The sequence below is a fragment of the Lytechinus variegatus genome, chromosome 19 (genome assembly GCF_018143015.1).
Source record: "Lytechinus variegatus isolate NC3 chromosome 19, Lvar_3.0, whole genome shotgun sequence".
Taxonomy (NCBI): domain Eukaryota; kingdom Metazoa; phylum Echinodermata; class Echinoidea; order Temnopleuroida; family Toxopneustidae; genus Lytechinus; species Lytechinus variegatus.
In genome coordinates this window covers 22,410,113-22,438,042 of record NC_054758.1, presented here as the reverse complement: position 1 = coordinate 22,438,042, position 27,930 = coordinate 22,410,113, and the positions used below count along the sequence as shown (strand labels likewise).

The 27,930-nt window shown below is 35.0% G+C and overlaps 1 protein-coding gene across 1 annotated transcript; it reads right to left on the bottom strand.

Annotated features, from left to right (window-relative positions):
- Positions 1 to 16,850: 16,850 nt before the first annotated feature.
- Positions 16,851 to 22,192, bottom strand: LOC121406030 (uncharacterized S-adenosylmethionine-dependent methyltransferase Rv2258c-like). Its single transcript, XM_041597035.1, has 4 exons — positions 21,968 to 22,192; positions 19,835 to 20,046; positions 18,735 to 18,857; positions 16,851 to 17,995 (listed from the first exon to the last, which is right to left on the bottom strand). Exons 1-4 carry the CDS (start codon positions 22,156 to 22,158, stop codon positions 17,433 to 17,435), a joined length of 1,089 nt encoding a protein of 362 aa, XP_041452969.1. The 5' UTR covers positions 22,159 to 22,192; the 3' UTR covers positions 16,851 to 17,432.
- Between the last annotated feature and the right edge of the window lie 5,738 nt (positions 22,193 to 27,930).

The window sequence follows — 27,930 nt, the reverse complement described above, 5'->3', positions numbered from 1 at the left end:
GTCGGGGGGATGTTTGCACACGGTCCGCAAGCAGAGCAGGCCGCGCCCCTTCTTCAAATGGGGGTGGAGCCCATGTAAATGAAGGAAATGCGCAAAGCATGAGTAATTTGGAACCGAAGTACGCACAAGGAAATCCCGAAAGGGGGGCAAGTTAGCTTCAAGAATTAATACGGCGTCAAGTATGTACATCCACATGATAACTATTTTCATCAAGTCCTGTTTTATGTTAACCCTTCATTTGATATTTAACCCCCCCCTTCCCCTTAAAAACAATATCCAAGGCATATTTGTAACATCTCATCAAAAACAAAGATGTTCATATAGTACAAGATGGTATGACAAAGTTTTTTTTTAACCCCCCCCCCCGTTAACAATTAAAGGTCATATTTAGGACATGTTTAACCTCTCCTCTTCAGTAATCGTTTCGACATCACTTTTTGATATAGTGAAACTCATCCCATTGTTCATGCCGTTAAATCCTTACTAAATAGTAAGGATAAAAATAATACTCGTGAATGAAACTCAATGTGTAATCATGTTATACTCGATATTATTGGTATGTACAAAGAAAGCGTCAAATTATAGTGAAGAGAGGGAGGAAGGGGGTGATTTTCAAAGCTTTTCATGTTACTCCCTGATTGAAAATGATTGCCAAACCAGTTATTGTAAAAATAAAGACTGTTACATACGCGTCTTTAAGAAAATTGTTAGCGGCCAAAACTAAGCAATTATTTTCCTCAGTATCTAAAACCCACCTCTAATGATCTATTCTAAAAAATTGCAACAAAAACCAAAAACTAAAACATGTGGAAAGTACAATGTGATGGTATTTTAATGAATATCATCATATTTGAAATCTAGTTTTGGGCTACTTTCTCGACATGCCAAACTTTCAGTTGTTCGATATTAAAGTCATCAGTAACTACACGAGCTTTGTTCTGAATCGCTCGTTGACAGACTGTTTAATATAGATATTATCATTGGAAAATTAACCTGTAACTCATTATAAGCTCATCTATCCATCCTCGAAGAGACCCTGCGTCATAAATACATTGTTATGGTGTTTAATATTCAAAGGTAACTCCCTCGAAATTCTTTATTTTGATATACTGTTTGGATGGTCATTGTTACCATGGTAGTCAAAATTGAGTAGCAACAAGATGACATGAATAGTAGTTTGTGTTTTTGCAGAGGAGTGCGATCGATAGGCCTAGATTACAGCATACAATAGCGTTAGTACTGTTGGGATGAAAATTGAAATGATTATTAATTGTTTTCATACGTATGATTATGAAGAAAAGCTCAGACATTCATTCCCGAACTGTCCAATACTTCTGATATGTAAAAGTAAGAATATATGGATGGAATTTCAGACTAAATAACTCACACCCCTGGACAAGAATGTACAATATTTGGATATTGGAAATTGAGCGTGTGAGATGTCAATTTAATTTGTTTATTCATACGTTTGACATAGGATGATACTGTAAAACACATCTGGAGTTTATTTAAACACACAAAAAAAATATCCTCTTTTTTTGTATTATACTTACATTTCTTGGTAAGTATAGTATAGAATGCAGATGATTATTGAAGGGGTAGATATTGCATATCAGCTATTGTCCATTTGCCTATGCTTATCCATTTACTTGAAACACAATCAAGGACTGAGCAATGGATCAATAGAAAAAAGAAGCAACTCTAAACTTCACACAAGAAAGACAAAAAATAGTGTTACTATAAAAAAAAAACATTTGCATTTAAATTATAAACAGAAGACCGGCTATTATAATAATAATATGATAATAATAATATAGGTATATTCAACCAGGGAAGCAACTTCAGTTCTGAAAACTGTTCCCCCAGCGGGCCCTGCTATTATTATGACGCCGGCTTTGTCATTTGTATAAGTTCCTGTAGCCAAGAATGCACAGTGATATTTCTTGAAAACTAATTATCAATAAGAGGGATATTCCAATCACAGGATTTAAGAAAATTTATCATTTATCATCGTATACTTATATATAGATATATGTCACCCTGCATTATTATAGTGTATGATAACGCAAAATAATGCTTACATTTGACACCAGCTTATTAGCCAATTTCCATATGGAACAATCATTTTACCCAATATTTTACTTAACAACCATGCATATTCTTTATTTATTTACATTTATTTCATTTATTCGACAGACTCATTTGTTGACAGTCCATTAATACAGCCATACAGACAAGGAACTCTCTTCTTGGTAATGCAATGAGGATGAACATGTTTCTTGGATAACTAATGACATGAATGAGTAATACGTTGTTGTTCTAAACAAGTAATTGACTTAATTTAGGGGAAGGAAGTTTTAAATCAGACAGGTAGCTATAGAACATTGCATGACCCCATTAAAGGGAGGGAACAATCGGATCCCTTAGTTTGATGAACACTTTTTCATTTTTCTATTTGATATTTAAGGCGAAACTTGCAAAGATCATTACTTGTTCTGGTTTGTGGTACTTGCCTAATGTTGGCCTACTTTTCACATGGTTATGTTTTATTACTACAAACTATTAAAAAACTGAAGTTCGACAATAATACGGGATTCGGTATAATATCTTAACAGGACGAATCTTAGAAAAACCATTACGGTGGTTTGTGACTGCATTAATTAACTATAGCAGAATCACCGAAATTTATTTGGAGGCACTACAGCACTAAGGGAGGCTCCCTCTAATGTCTAAATTGATATCCCGCGAATGTCTAATGTATTACGATATGTATTGCATTCTCCTTACGAAAAGGTATTAAAAGTTCCAGGAAAAATATCATTAACACCATTGCTCTATGATGGGGGGGGGTCATGGCAGGTGTGTTGATGGTGTCGTTATCGGATTTATCTGGTGTCAATTTAATAACGAGAAGGCATTTCATATGTCTAATAACTTTCATAAAGATACAAACGCCAAATCTTATGATTCATTATTATCATCATGATCATAACCATCAAATTCATCATTTACCTTTTTTTGCGATTATCCGATAGCTTTAGACGATCGGCTGGCCCTCTGTTTCGTTTAATGTTTCCTTCTCATGTGTTTCAAAATGTCTGTATTAACTTGCAATGTAATTTATTTTTGTACATTTTTAGTTGCAAGAGGGGTTAGGTCCACTTTGGACCATTCCGAGAAAAACCATGCTTTTTATTCTCACTTATTGCAATATTCTCAAGAGAAACTACCCTATCATGCAAACATAAAATTATGTATAAAAGAAATCTACCTGTCTTCAATTCTTTTTTATATATATTTTTTTAAAAATATATCATTGTGGACCTAACCGCTTTTGCAACTAAACTGAAAGGAATCAAATCTCTTTTGATTAAAAAAAGTGATTTTTCTTTGCCACTTTCATTCACGTTTTCATTTGAATCTCAAATTTTCTTTGGCATCATCAGAGTGACTAAAAATTTAGAGGTTTAGAAACAAAAATACAATAAAATTTATGAAATGTACCTAACCCCTTTTGACAAATGAGTTCTTCAAAAGAGTTTAGTTGCAAAAAAGGGTTAGGTCCACTCCAAAAAATATTTGTTTTAATTCTCCATATTGCAATATTCGTATGCGAAACTGAATTTTCATGATACCCTACTATGAGAATATGAAATTGGGTATAAGAAAAATCTACCAGTCTTCATATTTTTTAAGATATTCTTTTCCAAAAAAAAAATTATATGTGGACCTAACCCCTTTTCCAACTAAACTAAAATGGACCTAACCCGTTTTGAAAAAAAAGTGATTTTTCTTTTTCATTTTAGTTCACTTTTTAATAGGAATTTCAACTTTTCTCTGGTATCATCTTATAGAGCTTCTAAAAATCTATACATTAAGACATAAAAATCAAATTTGATGAATAATGGACCTAGCCCCTTTTGCAAGTGAGTTCTTCGTTTGTAAATTTGTATTTGTGTTATAGGCACTCGAAGGACAAGAGTATACCAGTTACCTATGTGGTTACCATATGAAAAGAAGATTTGTAAATGAATGAATCAATAAGCATAAATAAGTGAATGAATAACTTAATAGATAAATGATTGACAGAATAATTCAATAAATATATAAATAGGGAAAATAAATAAATAGAAATAAGAGTTGAAATCAGACCCTGTATTATATGATATCAACCTGCCAAAATGCTCTGAAGTGTATGGTAACAAATATGATGTGTGCGTATAGATGGAAAAGGTGCATCTAAGTGTGTGTTTGTGTATGTGTGGGTGTGCGTAAGAGGGGTAGGGTGTGCGGGTGTGTGTATGGGTGTGCGTGTACCGTGAGATTTGAATGTGAACATATAGGATGTGTCTAGCGTGGTGCGAGTGATTTTTTTTGTGTGACTGTTTTTTGTACTCTTTCTTTTCTATTTCCCTTTCTCTTGGATCAATCTGATTTGCAGATTTCTTTTTTTTCTGTACCCTATGCCAAAATCAAATGTTCATGAACATATTTGAATATAAAATTATGGTTTTTTTTATGTATGCTATATCTGCGTAAGTGTGTTGGCTGTGTGTACGTGTAAGTGTATGTGTTTTTGTGGGAGCTTGGTTTAAGATGGATAAGGGAACAATGATTACATAATTTTCTTTTTCAATTAATTCAATATTAATTACATGTATTATTAGGTTACATAGAGGGTCGTGGCTGAGCTCATTGTTTTTTAAAGTATAATCACATATTTTTAAGGTATTTTATTCCATCATTATTTGCTTCATTTTTTTTTTTGGGGGGGGGAATATTTAAGCATTTTCCTATTAAATGTAAAATGAAGAATTGTCTATTTTGTTGTATTTATCTTGAATTTACTTGTATGAAATCCTTGGTAAAAACATGCTGAAAAGGGGTTATGGGATTAAAGATGCATTGTGCCACCTGCTGACAGGTATATGTCAGTCATAGTTGAACAGCTGCTTGTTCTATATATGATAAGAATAATATTCCCTTGGGCTGGGTTATTGATAAGAACATATGCATTATGGGTAAGCATTTTTTTCATATTAGACATGAGATTAAAGAAAATTTGCGAAAAATCGGACGAACAACAAGAAAGTTGTGAGTATTTTAATATTGCGATCAATAATGCTATGGAGATCGTTCCACTGGCAATGTGACAAAGTTGTGTGATGTCACATGTGAACAATATTCCCGTTGATGGACTATGAAATACCCTCAAATGTATCTTTTTACTTTTTCTTATGGTGATACAAACTCTTTATCTATTATGCATGCTTTGAAAAACTGCATTACATGTACATGCATTCCTATAGAAAGAATGCATGAGCTACTGATAGATGTGATAAAAGGGCAGTATTAAAGTGAAATATATATAGCAAAGTATTGGGGCCGTGTTGTTTACATATACTTCATCACACAACTTTGTCGCATTGCCAACTGGAGGACCTATAACAATAATGATCTGAACTTCAAACGCTTATAACTTATCATTTATTCAATTTTCCCAAACTGTCATTGATTCGTTTCTTACATTTTCTGTTTTTGCACAATGTTCCAAAGGTTCCATTTTCCTTTAACGAATCAACGATTAGACACACAAAATCATTTCTTTTTTTGACGGAAAATTCAGAAAGGTAACCTCCATGATAGAAGCGAATTCAATTATAAAACGCTTACTTTTTTAACTTAGCTGTGGGTAAGGACTCCGAATCTAATTTTCTGATTTCGGGAAGATGTTCTAGCAAAGCTATAAGGTGCTGGACAAAGCAAGTTTGAAAAGTCAACACCAATAAGTTGAATGATTTGAACAAAAAGAGAAAAATCTACAATAACAGTAAAATTTCATCGAAATCGGACTTAAAATTAGAAAGTTATGCCATTTTCAAGTTTAGCTTAATTTTATAAAACAGTTACATTTACGAACATCCTCGTTGGTATGCAGAAATATTTTGATATTCTCATCATTGTCATGTGAAAAAAAGATTAATTCCTACGAAAACACTAGGAATCACCATTGTTTCAACATTTTGTAAATCAGTCAAGTTGGTTATTATTGTCAAATTTATGTTGAAAGCGCAAAGCGATTCCGCTCTTCAAGCTTAAAAGTGAGTGAGGGACATCATCGACTCTCTCATTTGCATATTACTAAATTATGTATATAACTGTTTTGTGAAAAAGAAGCGAAAGTTTAAAATGTCTCATTATACACTCGATTTGATGGAATTTTTGCTTGTTTGATTTTTCTATATCAATTCATATCAGCATTCTTCTGGAATAGACTTGACCTCTAAGAAATCTTGAAAGTTCTAACCCCAGGCCTCTAATGTGTGTAAATTGTGAGCTGATTAAAAGATCAATTATTTTCGTCGTTTTGTGGTTACATTCATTTGCTACTGAAATCTAGAAACTCAGTTTTTATAACTGAAATGGGCAGGGGGGATTTACCAGAAAGCAATAAGAGAATCATTCTGTAAATTCATAAAACAGGAATTGTTCTACAATTTATTACAACAGGTCTGTTTAAAAAGGGAAAAGGCGGTTTTCTTAAAAAAAAATTGTAAGGTGTCATACACCAAATACCAATTTCCTGATAGGATTACGCAATCTTGTAAGATTGCAGGTGTTCTCGAGACTCTGCTGCAAGAACTTCTTTTATTTTAAGGATAAGTTTTCTAATAGTGTATGTCACAGTCTCACAGTTTGTTTCTTTGTATTTTGCTACTCAGATCTTTGGGAAGGAAAAGGTCGACCTATCCTGTAGTTAATAATTATCATTTTTATTTATTGTAAAAATCACAAAATACTTTCTCATACTACCTAGAGTAAACAACTATTTTCCAATTTCCCCCTTTAACCCCCCCCCCCCCCATTATGAAAACCTGAACCTGTCGCATATTTTCACTTACGACGGCATTGTAAGTATTACTGATCATTCCATATCCTTTTTTTTTATTCGGAATAGTTTGTTGATGATTTCTTATACACATTTCTGAAAATGTGATTTATTCGCTAGCTACATTCAAAGTCGAGACCGTAATTGAGAAAAATAGGTCGTTTTGTGAGCCCTGAATAATTTGCTATTTTTGGACAATTATTTTCCTGCATAATTCCCTCACCACTGCCCCTTTCCCTCCTCTTTCCATAACTTTCATCAAATTTGGATTTGATTTAAACCAGTGTGTATGCGTCATTTCCTCTTGCACGTGTTCATTTCATCATGGTTTCGTTTTAATTCCATGCCCTAATATGTGTCCTAATAGCTTTAGGAGTTTCTGATTGAGGTTCCTGTTTAATTCTGTACTCACAACTAATAATAAAAATTAAATGAATTAAATTCATTTTCACGTGATTTGATAAATGCCTACTTCTTTAAGAAAGAATCCAGTAAGCCTTTATCGTAGAGAAAAATGTGTCACTATTCTAAGCATTAATATATGACGAATTCTCTTTGTAATATTCATTAATAAAAAAAACAAATCCTCAGACGAAAAGAGTAGATTATTAAAATAACCGCCATAACCTACTACTACTACTACTACTACAGCTACTTCTTCTTCTACTACCACTTCTACTACTATTACTACTACTACTACTTCCACTACTACTACTACTATACTACTACTGCTGCTGCTACTTCTACTACTACTACTACTAGTTCTGTAAAGATTATATATATATATATATATATATATATTCGTGCTTGATTGAAATGAATCCAATGACCGGGGTAACAATATGCTGTAACGCGCTTTGGCCACTATGGGAAAAGCGCTTTACAAAAATTGGCTATTATTATTATTATATTATTATCATTATATATATATATATATATATGTATATATATATATATAAATATATATATATATATATACATACATATATACCTTTGTGGCTTTATCGCTTCTCTTAAATTGTAACTGACTTTTATAGTATATGTGTAACTATTAATTGAATTTTCTTCTCCAAAAATTCACTGGCTCATAAAGTTATAACCCACATTATTTTTATATTTCTTGTACAGATCATTACTTCAATTTCTTCTTATTCTTTGTTTTAATTCCTTTTGAGATCATTCTTTATGATTACCATCCATGACTCCGTTTTCTATAACTATTATTATTACTATCAACACAGTGTTTCTTTAGAATCATTATCAAGTATATCGAGAACAATCCCAACCCAGATTACTGTTTCATTTAGAAATCCTTTGTATGGAATACATGTTTTCCTCTTTCAATATTACCCTAATAAATAGCTTTCGTCTGTTTGTTAACTATTATTTCATACAATTCACTCTTATATCTATTGTCATTCGTTCAGCATTGGTTAAATATATATTTGTGTTAAATGTGCATTATATGTTAAAGGTATAAATGCCTTTAGTCTATTCCTAAACTTCCCCATTCCTCCTTTTGACATTACTTGTTCGTCTGTATACATTTCTCTCTATATCCCCTTTCCAATATAATACATTGGTATACTTTTCTTCTGTTTTGTTTGTTTCTTTATTCAAATTTTGCTCTGTACAAATTTATGTAATTCAGCCTTTGGCTGCTAATTGATTTTTTTTTCACAATAACTAAATGTACCATTTATCTTCTACTAGTACTACTACTTCTCCCCCTCCAACTACTAATACTTCTATTATTTTTACTACTTTTACCCATACTTCCATTACAACTCGCTCTTCCATTACCAGAATAGTTTTTACTAAACCAAACGACTTCAAGTCGACGCCGTTTTCATGAAACGTCTCAAAGAGATTTCAACGAACAGAACAGACAGTTAGATAAACGCATTTAAACGCAATTTTTTAGGGTTGTACTCGGGGGAAAGTATGAAAGTATATGACTGAATTTGAAATTATTTTGAGACTTTGATAATAAACATAATCAAGTTAATGTGTCATTTTCCTGTTAATTTGTATAAATTATTTAGGCTAGTTGAAATATCAGAAAAAAACGGTGACGAAGCTATATGGCCCCGACGGAAGGAACGGTCGTACAGAGTGTTCTCACTGTGTTCACAGTGATTTCACAGTGTGTATACCCTGTGTGTGAAGTGATTTACATTGTTAAAATGCTAGAAGTCATCACAGCGAGCATGGTAAGTGAAATACCACACTGAGAATACCTCTAACCTCTGAGTGTCCACATTGTCGAAAATGTGTTCATATACATATGTGGAGATTTAATTCGCATTGTTAAATGTGCAATTCCAATATGTGAAGGGGATTTCAAGATTGTGTTCACACAATGAGACAATGTGAGATCATCATCAATTTTCAACAGCTTATGTGTTATGATAACAATGGCTCAAATAAAGATCTGGGACACCTTATGCGGTGATACCTTGACATGGGCATGACCAACTGACACCAAACTATCAGCAGGTCTACTCAGACAGTGGGAACGTTCCATAGACGACTTCACTGGCGGCATGGACTTCCAAGGATGCAGGCTACCGTTGCCACGCTACAAGTTGACATTCAATCCTATAGTTTTAGATATACCCCGGGAACTATTTTTGTGGGGGTACAAGCCCGGGTGACTTCCTGCTTCTTTTAATTCAATTTCCCTCTGTCTCAGGAAAGTCAAACCCTGACTCATGCCATCTTGGAGGACTTATAAAGGATATCATGAGAGTCTTCGACGGTGGGGTTTTAAAAATAGAGTTCATAGAGGCGATTGTAGGGCTTGATGTCGCAATGATTTTTTTTTTTCAGTCCCTTCAGTCCCACGTACTGAAAATAGGGTGTGTCATGAGCACGAGCTCAATGTATCCCTCATCGCGCCAAAGCAGCTCTGATGAACCTTCAAGATTTATTCTACTCTGCCCTTTAAGATTGTTTTCCAAAGGGTGTTTTTTTTCTTTTACCTTATTGCATTAACAACTTTCATAATCACGTAACTTACTTCACTTTAAAAGATCTGAACTGTGTATGGTACAAGCACTTGATTATGATGACGGTGTTATTGATGACTATCCATACAAATTGATAATAATGGCAACACTAATTATAATGATGAATATAATACATTATAATAATAATAACAGCATCAATGATAACAGCAATACAATAGCGCAAAGGCGTTATGATCTGAACATGCAGTTAACATGAAATGATATCGGCAAAACTTAAAAAAAAAAGTTTCAGAATACGTATTTCCCCAGCTACTTGGCCACCAACAATATATTTTCGACCTAGTTAAGGATTACATCCGCATTTTACAAATTACTTTAATTGTTTTATTTTTGCCGGGTATTGGTTATATAATTATGATTCACTGATCTCCAGAGGCCCGGAGAGTGTCTATGAAAAACATGAATATTAATGGAGAGGAGTGTCGAGGTATACATCCCTACTAATCTTTAGATTACGACATTGCTATCATCTCCCACACCCTAAACAGTCCCCTGAACCTCGTATCACTTACAAGGACAATTATTCCGAGAAAGAAAGAGAGGGAGCGAGATTCGTTTTGACTTATTCTTGAAATAACCGTACAAAAGCGATATTGCATCAATCTATTATGCTGCACAATTCTTCAGCACACAACAAAAACAACCACCACCACAACAGCAAATGTTTAGATATTATGACGTGTACCCGCATGAGAAAAAATTAACAGTATGCAAAACCTATTTTTTATCAATAAGGCAATTATTATTCCCGTCCCGAGCAAGTGTATATTATTTACATAAAATGATATGATATTTATTTCATTTTCAATGCCGATGACCATTTCAATGTGCTGGTGCAGTGGAAACCATATTGAAATTTCAATACATTTTGTTACCATTGTCCGATTTACTCAAATATAATCAGGAACTCGACAGGACAAGATTTTGCTGGTAAACACCACGCTGGTATATAACAAATTACCTATGAAACATTTTACGTCTAGGTTAATCAGTCATAGTAGCTGACGTTATAGACGACAGATATCACTCTCGGGCCTTTTTATCAAAGTGGAGACAATGGCAGAGTTTGGATTCGAACTCAAAGCCTTGTCCAATGCTCTAACCACTGGACCACACGACCATAATAGCTGTGTGTTATGAAAGAATATCTTACTCCTCTACACACAAATTAATAAACATTCCAGTTTGCATACTAAATGAAACACTGGCAACATGGTTTGTGCAATCTTGCATCCTATGGGGGAAGAGGTGCAAATATGCACCTTTTTGTTTTCACTTTACTGGAAAATGTTCGTTTGCAACAAGTGAGAAGGTGCACAGTTTTAGTGACATTTAGCATGTTTAGTGCCTGCATTTCGAGTTCAATAGCTGCAGACTGTGCACCTTTCCTACGGGATACAACTCTGCTCCCTGGAAGTATGAATAGTATAGTTAATTGCAATTTAATATAAAAAACAGCAGCAGCAGCCTAGGGCAAATCGTTGAACCCCAAAAGATCACCCAGCCCCCCCCCTTCCCTGTGTTGCATCTAAAGGGAGAACAAATTGTACATTCCTTTTGAATGTTTAGAGTTTAAAATATTCACCAAAAACGTTGTTGCTTGCGATCGAAATATTCAATAGAAAAGTACACGAATACACCCGCGCACTTACTAGCAAACACTGAACTAACCCACACCCACCCCGTGCATGGACAACCACACAAGAAATATGTTGAAAACAATATGAGAAATATAATACAAAGGATATATGTTACATATCACATTGTGCAAATAACAATGAATCGACTAGACACGACATATTACTCAGGGTTAAAAACGTAATCGATTCGACTCTTCAGGCTTAAGAGATCATTGATAAAATCTGCGTCTTCCCCAAACAAATAATTGGACGTTCAAATTCAGTAGTCATGGTATGAAATAGTGGACTGTTGTTATCGTCCATGTTATTTTTTATTGAAATGCTATCTTTGCGGCAAGTCACGGATGTGCCATGCGTTTGGACTGGCTCAAAATAAAAACCTAAATACTAAATCTTCTCGGATGATATCTTATCTGGCTATTTCCCATTTTCATGATTTTTGAGCCATAGGATAATTTTACGATAAAAATCTGATTCCCAACGCGTGACACACACGTAGGCTTATCTCTATAAACTTTCAAAAGAAGATTAAAATAATTTACCCAATATCGGGAGGAATGGAACAAGCATGTGTGCTGTGTAATTTATTCCCCAATATTGAGCAAAGTGCAGGTTTAAAGGGTATATTTCAACGCCACATTGCCATGATTGCGTAAAGTTTACTAAGCGTTTGGTATCATTTTACCCAGCAATCATACATGTTCCAATTTTACCCAATATTGGTTATACTTTTTTTTGACGGTGTATAGGCCTAACATTGTGCTTGCTTTTAAAATTTAGATTAAAGATATCATTTGCAAGGGTTACTCCTCTCAGTCCTAAAAAAATATTGCTCTATTTAATATAATATCTCCTGAAAAATGCAGGTATATAATTGAAACGGAAGAAAAAATTAACTGCCTAAATTCTTTAAAATAACATTCCATAATTTAACTAATAGCTTCTTAAACGCATAGTAAACCTGCCACAATTTTAATTCATTAAGGGATTTGCCTGAATACTTATTATTGATATTCATCTGTAATTCTTAAACGTGCAGTGATATATACATTATCCTAATAAATCCATAATTTCTGAAAACCATTTGGGAATGGGAGAATAAATTGCATCTTCTAGTATTCCAGATGAACATGTACACAATGACCTGCTTGTTGTGACCATGGAGCAGATTTATATACCTTCTGTTGAACAAGACAGTTATAAGAAAAGGTCTACTGAAACTATTACTATATTGATAACAATTGAAATGAAGTTAAATGAACGCAGTTTTATATTCCATGTATCTAGTTTTTGAAATTGTATACGTGCCGAGAAAATTTACTTGAAATATTACTTAATAAAGATGATCGATACAGACAATTTTGAATTTGATGAAAGCAGCATTGAAGCAAAGCAATGAGATAAACCAAATCTTATGGATGCATACAAGCAACCGATATGCGTGTCAATGGAAAAATACAACGAGCCAAAAACTCAAGTATTTACATGTATCAAAATGTATTAGCTTTCCAGTAAAAAAGTAGACAAATTTTAATGAGAATTGAAAATAAGGGGAGAAATGTTAAATACTAAGCCCTGATAAATAGACCCAAAACTCAGTTGTTGATGAAATTGATTACGATTTAAATTATGAGGAATTTAGTATAGTTTTCTGAGTGCACAAGGTGCAATGCAAGAAATAGGAAAAAATATGAAAAAACAATATATACATACTTATTTACAGTAGACAAATAAAAACGTAAAGTACCATTGCCAGACGTAATCAAAAGACGTGTAAATATATAAAAAGAAACGGAATTTCTGTTTGCCCTTCTGCTTATGCCCCGAGTACTTCAGCCAGCCCTTTCTACACCATTTTGACTCATTTTTTTGCTGGTTCCCCCCATGCCGTGACCCACTGTATATACAGACAATAATTGTCATAACGAATGAAGACCTGACATGTCGAACAGGAGTGTATCCTACTTATTAAGTAAATGACCTCGGTAGTTTCAATTAAGTTATATCACGCGAAAGGGCACAAAAGTACGGAACAATTAAAACCCAATGAGATTGGGTGGTCCTTTTCAGGACCAACACTCAAGACTGATGTCCCGTGAAACCTACCACTCTACAATAAAAAATGTTGTTATATAATAGTTTACATCGTTAATAAACATGATGAATATTTAGATTAAAAACAGTTACCGAGCTGAAGGGTGCTTTAATTTTAGCAGACTAACGTTGATGGCAGCATACCCGTATTATCAGTGGAGGCCAGATTTCGAAATATTTTACAGTTCCCTGACGCAAGTTAAGGGATTTTACTCTCACGTATGGTGACGTCAAGGAAACATTATTTAGGAGTTAACCTATAGGAAGAACAATATTTTAAAGGAAGTGACATTTTCTTCGAATTTAAGTTGTTAAACTTAAAGGGCGAAATTCACTCCCTCAGTACACTGTAAAAATATTGGGTAAATTTTTCTTTACCACATTATGTGTCCAACCAATTTGAGGCAGTATTTTACCCAATGCGGGAAGCATATTGTCCAGTATAAAGGTTAAAAAATAAGCAGCTATTACTTTAGAATGGGCATAATTTTCATCACACTGGATAAATAGAAATGCCCAATGTTGGTTGGACATATAATTACCATCATCACTGCGCACTAAACACTTTTACCCAATATTTTAGGGTGCAAAATTCACTCTTAATCCAGTGAATAATATTCACTCTCTGGGGTGAGTAAATTATAATAATAATAATAGGCATTTATATAGCGCCATCTATCTAGAAATATTCTATTCAGAGGCGCATTGTTTATTATTATTATTACCCCGGCTTTAGCTCGAGCTGCCTTTCAGCGCTCATGCATTCAAGGAATTAATCCTGCCGGGTTTCACCTCACCTGGGTTGAGTGGAGGACAATGTGGATAAATTTCTTACTGAAGGAAATTACGCCATGGCTGGGATTCGAACCCACGACCCTCTGATTCAAAGTCAGAAGACTTATCCACTGGGCCACAACATATTCCCTTGAATATGTTTGAGAGTGTATGTCAATGAAAACCCAACGTTCATGACTTCTATCAAGCAAAGTGAAGTTAGTCAGAATAAAAAAAAATGCACTTGAATAAAACATTGAGGGTTTATTATGACAGTAGATTACGGAACGTCATTATCCTGTAAATTATAAATATGAGGCGAATTTCAGTTTTTTTATTGATCAAATAATGGATTTCACTTGCCGAATTTTCAAAAGTACGAAATAGTTATAGTGTATGTTTTTAACAATGACAAATCTTTAGATTTATTTTTACTCCATTAACAAAAGTCAACAATTCTCCCAAATTTGACGTGAATTCAGTAATACTACAGTATTGTGTTATTATTTTGTATTGACATAACTTTTCAATGTTACCATCATCTTGTACGTTTTTCAAATCATCAATTAGTATGTATCAATCTCGTAATTAGTCTCTCCTACCCCCTCCCCCTCCCTAAAAAAAAATCCATTAGAAAAGTCATTGCTATGTTGTCCTATTGAGATATATATGAAAGAAAAAAAAAACTTTATCTGAAGTGGATATGAATGTAGTATAGCGCCCTCCTGTGCTAGATGATACGTTCATCAAAGAACAACAAATTCCCCTGCGGCAAGTAAATACAGCCGTTTTATTCACTTTTATTCAAACCACCAATAGGTAGCTGGTACAAAAAAAAGTTCATATTGTGATAAACTATAATCCTAAACTACATTCTACTGACAATTGACTGTATTGGTTTATAACATCTATAATAAATCATTGAACATGTTGAAGAGACTATTCTTATCTTTAGCATTCGTCTTTATATTCATCTTAATAATAATTCATTGATGTGCATAAATTTGTTATTATTATAGGCAAGCTTGGATGTTGTACATATATCCACTTGTATTTTTCAGACCGCTTCTGACGAAAGCTACAGTGTAAAGCTAGAACGGTTCCATGCGTTATCTTTTGAGCTGTCTATATATCTTAGATGTATAATTTTCCACAACTCATCGAAACTCTATTCACCCATGGACCTGTATCATCCAATTACAAATAAGTATGATACTTTTTTGATGGAGTAATACTTTATATAAATGATTTAGACACTCCAATCTTTTCTTTTGCATTATTTAGGTTCGTCATTTAATTTTAACCCCTAAAATGCTTTACTTTTCATATTCTTGACAATACATTTAAAATCCAAACCCCTAGAAAGTTTGTGTGCGTGTCTGTGTGTTTAAGTGAAGTACATGAAAGGCAGACTTTCATTCTCATTCAATTGCATGTGTCATGGATTTCTAGGAGGTAAAAGTTCATTCATCAATGGAATGCAACATTACATTAAATCCAATCAAATTTGGGACATATTTTGAGACACGCTTTATGTGAGAAAGTTCCAATAATTCCAGATGGACGGTGAATGAAAAGTCTTGACTTTATCTCTAGTATTTAGTTTACTTTAATAATAATAATATAAAATTTACACAATGAAACTCTTTTAACTGTTCTCACTCTTTTCCCATGTTTCTCCACTATAAAGGTACACTGTAAAAACTGCGGTGTTAAAACTGACACTGGTGTGAATAGAGGACCACACCCTGAGGTGTTAAAATTACAACATAGAGATTAAACATAACACCAAAGAGTGTCAATGTAACAACAAAAGGTGTTGTAATAACACCTATAGGTGTAAAACTAACACCACCAATTTAAAAACGGTGTAAAATAACTGGTGTGGTCCTCTATGTACACCGGTTAACACCACAGTTTTTGCTGTGAACAGTCATGATCGCTGGTGTGCATGCTTGCATGCAGAAGGTCCTATTTTTAAACAAGTCTTTGGTATGACCAGACCGTGAATCGAACCCACGACCTCTTTTCGTGAATTAGCATGAGTCACCATACCCGGTCACCTCACCATTACCAGTATCGACTCGGCAGAATAGCCCTACACTATACAAAAAATGGAGTGCTAATTTTGCACTTACAGTGCTTGTTTAGTGACTGCACTACGAGTGCCGATTTTCTAGTTTAAATTTAAACTAGAAAATCAGCATTCGTAGTGCAGTCACTATACAAACACTGTAAGTGCTAAATTAGCACTTCATTTCTTACAGTGTATCTATGATGTAAGAGGGTAGAATAGAATGCAACTGTACGTAAAACAGTCACGTGATTTCTGAAATATTGCGAGGAAACAAATTGAACGACTGAACACTACTGTTAGATATCTTGTAATTCTCATAAATTTCATACCCAAGCTACAGTAAATACGTGTAGATAAATGACAGGCCTATACTAGCCAAATTACATAGTAAAACAAGCTCCTATCAATCAGCCAAGTACTCATTAGTAGAGAAACCCAATATAGACTTCAATATTAAAGATGAAATGAGATTTTGAAACAAAAAAGAGATATTTTTAAGTGAGAGTAAAGTTATTTGAAAAAATATGTGAAATAATTGTATGAAAAATACATGATACGGCATTGGCATTTTTCTTTAAAGAGAAGTTGGAACTTAAATCCCATCCTCTGGTTAAAAAAGTAATGTACAATCAATGAAGAAGTAATTTATCAGTAGAAATGAAAGTAAACATTCTATCCTCAGTTTTTTTACACATATTTCTTTGGTTTTCTCATGCTAAAGCAAAACAATTTGTACGAAGTGTCAATGCGCTTGCTCCAATAATACAGAAACAGTTAATTTTCACTCAACAATTACGATATCAAGACATATTTTAGCATGGAGACTTGTAAAACACATGGTTTAAATTTAATAAAACAGTTTGTTAAGTTTGTAAACAAAAAAAAAACAAAAAAAAAACATAATACTTAATCAAATTGACTTAAACTTAGGAAAGATTACAAAGAAAATGAAATTCATTAATCTTTGGGACTTCACTAGCCGACTTCACAACAAGACCTTTCCCCACTAAGAACTCCTCAATACGCTCTCTTCCCCATACTGTCCCTAGTCCTAAGGTGTCTTGAGGTAAATAAGCCTGTGGTAGGCAGTAGAATGTGCTGATGGTGGAAGCCATCGCTGCTGCAGGGTTCCCAACATTTTCAGCGACATTCGATTTGAAGTTTAACTCAATAACAGAGAGAAGCCCGTCTCGCTTCATCACCCGTTTGACATCATCGATCACCAAATCAGGTCTCGGAATGTCGTGAAGCACGTTGAAGAACATGATGTAATCAAAGGTCGCCCCCCACTCGCTTGGCATTGCGGAAGCGTCGACGCAATGGTACGACACGTTCTTCAGTCCTAGTTGAGACGCTTCTTCCCTGGCTGTATCTACGTTGGTCTGTGCGATGTCAATACCTACAAATTGGCTCTTGGGGAACTTCTGAGCTAGCAGTCGGGTTGCTATTCCAGCACCGCATCCCACATCCATCATTCGAATTCCACTTTCTGCAATCACGAACAAGGGAAATTCATTTGTACGACACCCAAGTTTGTCTAAATGAAATATTCCATTATATGCATTGAAAAAAAAATCATTAGTTTTTTAAATATTATTGGTGTTTTCGTTAATGAATACAAAGAAGATTTACATTGTCATTAACTTTACAAAGACATTCTTGGCTGAAAGCCGTAGCGTAATTAGCAAAAGTTATAGGTTGCCAGACATGTCGTATGGAACAAAATTTCTATACAAGCGGAGCCTTTTTAATTAAAAAAATATAATTTTGTTATAAACTTTGACATACGATTCAGACAGTGATATAATATTTTACCCATCCTTTGGCTTTTAACTCCTTTTTCATCCCCCTTTTCCTTTGTGGGGAGGGGGTCGGGACCATGCGCTCCAAGCCCCCTCTCTGTACACCAGTGCCTGAATACTGGATGAAAGTGGTATAATAATTGAAGAAACAAAATCCATTTCTGGCAAGATTTATTTTCAAAATGGCTACACAGCATCGGTCCACCACTTATGAGATTTTGCAACTTCACCATATTTCGGTTTCCGGCTAACATAAGTGGAGTGAAGATCGGTTGGGTTTTTCTTTTGCGGGCTACGTAATATGAGCATTAGAGCGTAGTCCATATTTGAAAAAAAGCATTTTTTTTTATAATTCAAATAATGAATGTAGTACAAGCTTCATATTTCCACATTTTAAGTATTTGAATGTTTATACGGTTATCTTACCGAGTTTTGTCTCGATCTCGGGGTGGGACGGAATGAATTCCTGGATGAAACAATGATTGTACCAGGCTGAGTCATATTGTTCATCATATTCATGGAAAGGTTCGATAGTTGATAGCTCATGTCCTGCAAAGTATGAAAATATGGAAGGGCATGGATGGTATATTGTAACACTGCTTGACCCACAGTTCACACTATGGAAATCAGTGTGAAATCACAGTGTTTAATTTAATATTTAAACAATGTGAACTATATTTTCACTTAAGTCTACTTTGAGAAGAATGTGAACACTCACACACTGTACAGTGTAAAACACTAGTGTTAATTTAACACCAGCCCGGTATCTACACCCGAAAAAAAAACACCAGGGAAATGTTTAACGAACACTACATAAGAATCAAACAGATATATTTGTTTACACTAATTGGTGTTGCTTAAGATATGCATGTTTGGTGTTAGCCTAACGCCAGTCTGGTGTTGTTTCAACATCTGGTTGATATAAAATTAACACCGGACTTTTTACCATGCAGAGATGACCAGAGTGTGGAATTATGTCCACATTGTTAGATTAGGGTTTCTTTCACATTTGTTTGTTGACCACAAAATCTGTGAACATTCACTCTGTAGACGTATGCACAGTGCGACATTAATTTCAACCTTTCAACAGACCCATTTGGAAATGCGTGGTGTGACAATGCGTTCTTTTGGTCGCTTTGAGAGGTGCTCTCTATTATTCCATAGATAGTCAACGGTGATAATATTTTTTGAAGTAAGGCCTACAATTGCATATTTCAATATTAGAAACAAAAATATACTCTGATTTTTTTTTTGTTTCTACTTTCAAGTTCTTTGTGTATTCTATACCTCTTCATTAAAACGAAAACGTTACGAGATTTAGAACCAAATAATCTGATATTTTCCTGGTATTCTTTTTTTTTCATTCATATGATCTTGTCTATCCCAATAGCACCCTTGTTCCTCCCAAAATACGTCAATTCAATTCAATTATTTTAGCTTTCCACTTTGTCGACTCAGCCATGTGCCTAAGAAACAATCTATTTCGCCCCGCCCCCCCCCCCCACGTGCCATATTACAAGTCTTACCTCTCGGTCCATCTTTCTTTAGAATTTCCAACATATCACTGAATACACTACTAAACATTGGGATTCCAATAGAGAGAGCTGCTGATTGGCCGAGGAGGGTACCGGGCTGGAGGCTCTCCAGGCGAGAACTTGGAACGTGGTATTTCTCTGACGATTCGTCGACGTCAACGATATGGGCGATGACCATCGTAGCCAACCATTCACGGACATATCTGAAATGAATAGACACAGATATGTATACTCTAAGGCCCGTATTCTAAAGTCGGGTTTAACTTAAACTCAGGTTTAAAGTTGTGGTTTAAGTATGGACAGCCAATTCTTCCATAAATCACTAACAGTGTAGAGATATCATATTTCAGCTCATTTGGCTCTTAAATCATTCATAATTGTCTAGGAAGTACAAATAGACGATTGTCTTCACCATCAATGAATCAGGAAAGAGCACAGTAAACGTAAAAAAAATCCAACTTAATATTAATTTTGACACGTTTGGCTTCCCCATAATTTTAGCACAGAGTTAGACCACGGTCTAAGTTAAAGAAAAACTCCAGTAGTTGCAGTAAACACTGATTTCATGAGAAAGTTTGTAAAACAAGGCTTAAATATCATCGAGGATCTAGATCTGGTACAGTTACATAGACTGAACTTTGTCATGTTTGTGAAATCTTGAAATCTACGCTGAAAAATGTTCAGACTGAAGATTCCCAACACAGATAAAAAAAATTCACTATAAAATGAAAGTCATTTTGTTTACATTTTACCTTCTTTACATATCATTCCGAATTTCTTATAAATGGGTGAGAAAGGGGAAATAAATTAAGAAATGGGAAATGGAACGGGATTTTTTATTGGAAAGGGAAATGAAAGAGCAAAAAGGACACGGAGAATTTATGTATGAATGACTGCTTAGGGAATAACTGAATTGACATGATTGAAAAAAAAAGAATTTATGAACACGAGCCCTATCTTGAAAAATACATCCCTTTTTCGTGTTTTTTTTTTTGGTCACGCATGGTATCCATTCCGTTAATGTAAGTGCCCCCCCCCCCGGATAGAAATCAGAACAAAAATTGCTTTTACACAATTACATTTTAATACTCAATTCTAAATGATTGCTTGTAATTAATATAGATGCGCGGGTCGGATCAAAATTGGCCAAAATGATGAATTTTGCCCTAAAATGACAGATAAGTTCACGGTGTAATTCAGATTTTGTTTCTCTCTCTACTGCGGTTTGCTCTAACAGTGCCCGACAGCTAGTCTTCGTGGATTTTGAATTAAAGCACACATATTTCTTTCTAGTATGCAAAGACATCTTTTTACCCCCCCCCCATTTCAAACCAACCTTTGACGTAAGTTAATATTACTCCACATATAAATGTTATTCAATACACTCTGATATTGGAAATGTGGTCATAGCCCTTCTGTTTAAAACACGGGCATAAATTTTGCATTTTTAGAGCAGGTCTAGATGGTTCCATGATATAAGCCGTGGAAGAGTGGAAGAACATTGGTGTAGTGTAAACAGAGGGTCGTGTGTTCGAATCCCACCACAGTCTAGCGTCCTTTGGCAAGGCGTTAATCTACTCTTTGCCACTCTCGACCCAGGTGCTAAATGGGTACTCGGTAGGATGCGAAAGATATTGTATGTTTGAATTTGCCAGCGCCATAATGAGGCTGCGATGAATGCAAGATATTCAGCTCCCCAGGGAGTGGTCATTTTCGAGCAGGATTGAAATGAATAATAATAATATGTCCATTTATATAGCGCAGTTACTATGTGCATATACTCAACTGCGCTTTGATACTTGGTATCATATTATTACCCCGGCTGTAGCTGAGCCGCCATATTAATAGGCGCTAAAGCGTTCAAGGAAAAATCCTACCGGGTACCCATTCACCTCACCTGGGTCGAGTGCAGCACAATGTGGATAAATTTCTTGCTGAAGGAAATTACGCCATGGCTGGGATTCGAACCCACGACCCTCTGTTTCAATCCAGACTAATCCACTGGGCCACAACGCTCCACGTTGTGAATCCAATGACCGTGGTAATGATCTGCTGTAAAGCGCTTTGAGCCATTCTTAGAAAAGCGCAACAAATTATTATTATTGTTTTATTATATGAGCATACCTTTCCTTCATTCCTGCTAGATCGGCTAGTTCTTGAGAAGTCAGAGGACGACCATGATGAGATATAAGTACATCAAAGAGACCACTCTTGACCCCTAATGCGATAGAGAGACCAATGAATCCTCCACTCACTATACTAAAAATTCGTGAGGAAAACTCCTCGGGAGTCTCGTTACTGTATTGCTCCGCCATGTTTAATATCTCGACCTGTTCTGAATGGCTACTACTGCCCGTGCCGTTTTAAGTATTAGTACTATAGGGTATTTCAAAAGTAAACTAGCAAAACCATATAATTCGCACTTGTGGCTTTGTTAGAAATTTCGCATGTGAGGGCAAACTGTGGCGAAATGACGCAGACATTTTGAGGGGACCAGATGTAGAGCACCGGGCAAACCTTGCGAGATAGCGAAGTGACCGAAAAAAATTACACTACAAAAATATAATATTTATATGATATTAAGAAAGATAAAAATTTCACCATTCTCTCTTTTCTTTTATCTTTCTCTTCTACAATTGGGCTTTTAGTATCATGTTTATTGGAGATGTGCTTTGGTAACATAGCCCTCACTATTTCCCCGGTTTTATTTTTCTACAAAATATCATGGTCAGTGGTTTATGGGACACTTTGTGCAATGTTCAGACAGTTGGGTACCAAGAGCAAGTTCAACAGGTCTTCTTACCGGATATGGCCGAGTGATAGCCGGATATGCCGGATATGACCGAGTGATGGTCGGATATGACCGAGTCATGGATGGATATGGCCGAGTGATCTTCATTGACATCCATCTATCTACATTCTTGCATAGATCTAGAGGTCATTCTCAGAAGATCTTCGTTCCCTTTGCCAGAACAAATGTTTACCAGAAGAGCCTCTTCCCAGATGCAAGATGACTTTGGAACTCCCTCTCCAAAGCACCGTTAATTGTAAAACCTCGGTCACATTTGCTCTACGGCGGTCTTACGACAAGTCGAAAACACTGAGCCGTTTAAATTATTTTTTGTACCAGCTACATATAGTGGGGTTTTGAATAAAAATGAATAAAATGGCTGTTTTCGACTCGCCGTACGGCCGCCGTAGAGCAAATGTGACCGAGGTATAACTCTCTTTACAACTTCACAAAACCAAAGGTACAAAAGACCCAGCTCCGTTAATAACGGTGGTTGTTTTATTAAACTTACAGTGCACACTGCAACCTACAAGTACAACAATGGCGGCCTGTAGTCTGTTACTTGAAGATCAAGAAGTTGTGTTAAACACTTATAAAGTCGAATTAATGAGAATTCCGTAATTCACCCTGGGCCAAGTTTGGTTTTGAGTAATGCAGAAAATGATATCCACACATTGATGAAAGTTTGCAGAAAAACCCATAAACATTACCATAGTTCTGAATTTTAATAATTTCGATGATTTTGTGACGTCATAATGGGAACAGCTGCTCCAAATATCAAGCAGTCAATGAATTTCCATTTCCATTATTTTGTTTAAGATTTTTTTTTTGTATGAAATTATGTGTCCGATGATATATTGGACGCACACGAAAACATATTTTCAGGTTTTTTCGGAAAAGGATCATTTTGTGGAATTATCTTATATGGCAAATGGGGGAGCTGCTGACATGTGACGTCATATAATTACATCCTTTCAAATCCGGAGTTTTTATTTGATTTTGGTCTTTTTTCTGCATTTCAACAAAATATACCAAACACCTTTACATAATGTATCAAGGAAAATGACTTAAGTTGAAATTATTTGGAATAATCGATGTTCGAACAAAACACAACTGCATGTCCAGTTGTCAATTTTAGTTATGGCGTACGGTATGGAACGCAGGAAACCGCCAACGAGAACGGTAAGGGAGTAAGTAATAATAGGCCTTATAGTAATATCAATAATAATAATAATAGCAATAATCGTATTGAAAATACTATTCGCACTTTGTATCATAGCTCTCAAAAAAGTAACGCTGAATAGTAATAATAATAAAAAATAATAATATTCAAAAATTAAATAGCGCTCAATACAATATTTCTAAGCGCTGCATACCATTACCCCGGCTTTAGCACATAATTCAATAAGAGATAATATTAACATTATTATAAAGCCGTACAAAAAATAAATCAGGCATTAAATAAAGGGTCTTCGGGTGCTTCTTGAAGGTTCTTTAAAAACATTTCAGAGCGTTTGTCGACGAGTGCTGAGATCTATCTAGGTCTGAATAATTGACTCTAGACTTATCCATAGACTGAGGTATCTTGGTGAAATGAATCTCGCGAGCATTTTTTCAGCAGTGTATATACGTGGATAAATACTCTGAGAAAATGTATCTTTCGGTTAAAGGCCTATCAGGCTTTTTATGACTATATTGTAATGGATCTGTATAGTAATGGATTAGGGTTATCAGTATGCGTAGTTGGAAGCCAAAATGCTGCGGCATCAAAACTACTTTAAAGTACACAATTTTTATCATGTATCTTGTAAGCGTATAGTACAATCTTTCAGTTGAGGGCCAAATAATGTTTTTTTAATGGCTATATTGTATATTTTGGGGATATAAAGTAATGAATTACAATTATCAATATGCGAGCGAGTGAGCAAATTTCCAATAGACAGATTGATAGAGGACAAAAAGATGACCAATATCGTATTTCAAGGGATGTGTAATCATGAGAGAAAGGCAGCGAGTGAGCGTAGTGGGCGAGCCTTGAAAATGTTGCTTTCAGTCGTTAAAAATGATATGCATATAATTACAGAGGACGATAAACGTAAATCAAGAACAAACGCGGAAAATGATATAGAGAGCAAATAAGTATTAAACAGTCCATATTTTTTTTACAATGAAAACTCATTTGCTCACTGGTTGAAGTTGAGATTAAAAAAAAATGATCATGATTATCGGTATTAGGTGTGCTTTATGAAATGATTGAATGTCTTATCAGACCACAATACAAACTTCCAAAAAGGTGGAAATAGCACAATAATGATGCAAACTATCAGAAAAATATCGCGGAAAGTAGATATTTTGAATAATCTTTAAGATCATATGGGAGATGATGCATTGAATATTTGGAACAAAATTTCATATTTGAAATATTTATCAGATTGTTTATGGAAATAATGTGATTTAACGTCTCCTAAGTCTCCTGAAATTGTAAAGTGTGTGGGAAATATTGCTGTCCTAACTTGCCTCTGTGTTCCATTAATATCTCGTTCTCACTGTCGTGTGATCCGTTATAAAAGCCACCATTTGCCTTCCATAACTGATCGCGAACATTTTTGAAATATTCCTTTTTTCCTGCTATCGCCATGACTGATCTGATACGAACTGATAAGATCACAACGATTATTTCACGATCTAAGTCATCGTTTCAATCGTAGGGTGAATTGCAAAAGTGTGAACTAGTTTTAACGACATTGATTTGATCAATGCCATCGTTAACTCATCGTGCACTTACTATGCCTACTTTTTTATTGTCCCTCCTGCGCCTTAAAATGTTGAAACAGGAATTGGGTCTACCCACCTTAAATTTAGTCCTAAAAAGTTAATTTAAATTAAACATATTAGAGAAATTACAGGGCGTTGTGACGTGCGCCTATAATCTAAGCTGTGGGGAAGTTACAAGTTGATGCAGAGGTTCGAGGTTCGAGCCCTGATCACGTCTTTCGGATGGTGACGTTAAAGGTCGGTCCCAGACGTAAATAATCAAAACTCAAATACACACACACAATTACCCAAACCCCCTTGTATATTCGTTTAAAAAATCCAAATTATATTTTTAAAAAATATGCAGTATACTACAACAGGCCTAATTGCAAATATCACGTTGAGCAAGACATGCAAGACGTATAGTATAGCCCTATGATTTGATATGAGACCACAGAACAAGTAGTTGAGGGACGGTGGGGGGGGGGGGGGCTGGGAGGTGGCATAGGCTCTATACAGTCTTTAAAGTTGCTAACACCCTATTGTATAGCTTAAAAGGGAGTATTGACATGATAGATGTGAAAGGACAAGTCCATACACCCCCACAAAAAATTGATTTCGATAAAAAGAGAAAAATTCAACGAGCATGAATTAACACTGAAAATTTCATCAAAATCGGATGTAAAATAAGAAAGTTATGACATTTTAAAGTTTCGCTTCATTTCACAAAACAGTTATATATGCACATCTCGGTCGGTATGCAAATGAGGAACTGATGACATCACTCACTCACTATTTCTTTTGTATTTTATTATATGAAATATGAAATATTTTTATTTTCTCGTCATTGTCATGTGAAATGAAGTTTCATTCCTCCCTGAACACGTGGAATTCCATTATTTTAACATTTTGTGCTTCAGGCAAGGAGGTCGTAATCATCAATTACGTAAAAATTAAAATATTGTATAATTCAAACAATAAAAAACAAAAGAAATAACGAGTGAGTGACATCATCGACTGACTCATTTGGATGTAACTGGCTCGTTCATAAAACTATTTTGTTGAAAATAATCGAAACTTTGAACTGTCATAACTTTCTTATTTTACACCCGATTTTGATGAAATTTTCAGCATTGTGCTTGTCTGATTTTTCTCTATTGATTTAAATCAACATTCTTCTGAGGTGAACTTGACCTTTAATTTAGAACAGGAGTGTGGTGGTGGTGGGTGTGTGTGTTTTTTCATGTGATTGCTAAGAAAGCAAAAATCCTTGTAAACAAGCAACAAGAAAACCGGAGGCTGAACATGCTGAATGTCCTCTCCAAATCTACGAGCACGAGGGGCGACTTACAAGTTTTGAGCTTAACATAGAACGCTTTAAGATATGAAACCCGAATTTGGTCCATAAAAAAATTCACATTTCTTAATCGTACGCACTAAATTCTCGGGTCATCTTGCAATAGTTAGTTACAAGTTCCTGTATCGAAATGAAAAATGGACAAACTTGAGTTGGCGTACTTTGAGGTTGGTGACATGGATTGCTTCCGTTGCTTGACTGCTCCTTTGTCCGAGGATAATCAACCTATGTCTCATCCACAGTCAAAAGTCATCCCAAGAACTCGGATGGTCCAGCATCAAAAAGTGCCAATTAAGGTCTTGGGTCATGTCTTTCAGCTGCAGAAACTTGTAACAGCTCAATGATACTCGGGTTCATTTTTTTAAGAGACACCTGATACATGAATGTAGGAAACTATTTCAGCTGCAGAAACTTGTGACAGCTCAACGATACTCGGGTTCATTTTTTTATGAGACACCTGATACATGAATGTAGGAAACTATGAAATAGGACTAGATATTGCTATGACATAGAAATTCAATGGGAAGGATTAAGTAATACGAAAGATGTAATAGCACAAATTCGGTTATTTCTTCATCCTTTCTATTTCTAGCTCGAAACCTATTAGTCTAGGTGATTGGTGAAAAAAATGTTCAGAAAATGGTAAAAGCATGAAAATTGGCACAGAGGTAGAGTAAGTTATTCTAATCACTTTTAGCAGGGGGTGCCAACGTGAATTTCCCAAACATAGCAACGGTTGCTAGGTAACATATTTACCTTAGTAACTGAGCTTTATTGGGCTTAAATAACATTTTCATGAGCGATGTGTTGCATGAATTTTAACCTAAAGCATGTTCCTTTGTATCACAACAGTTTTGATCCATTTATTCACAGCAACGGCTTCTAAGGGACCATTTTCCATAGCAATAAACTGTGTATCATTGTTCAGATGAATATGATCAATATTATTTACTCAGAATAGCTCAGAAATTAAATATTGCCATAGATTTCTCTTGTGATGCATTTTCCCTTTGGTATACCTAATGAGCACCATAGGAACGGTTGCTAGGTAACATTATTTCCACAGTAACCAATTCTTTTTTTTCATGATCATAATTCATATGAACCATATCTTTTCTATTAAAGCATTAATACATTAATCACAACAACCCAGGAACAATTATACCATGTATACACGCCCATGCG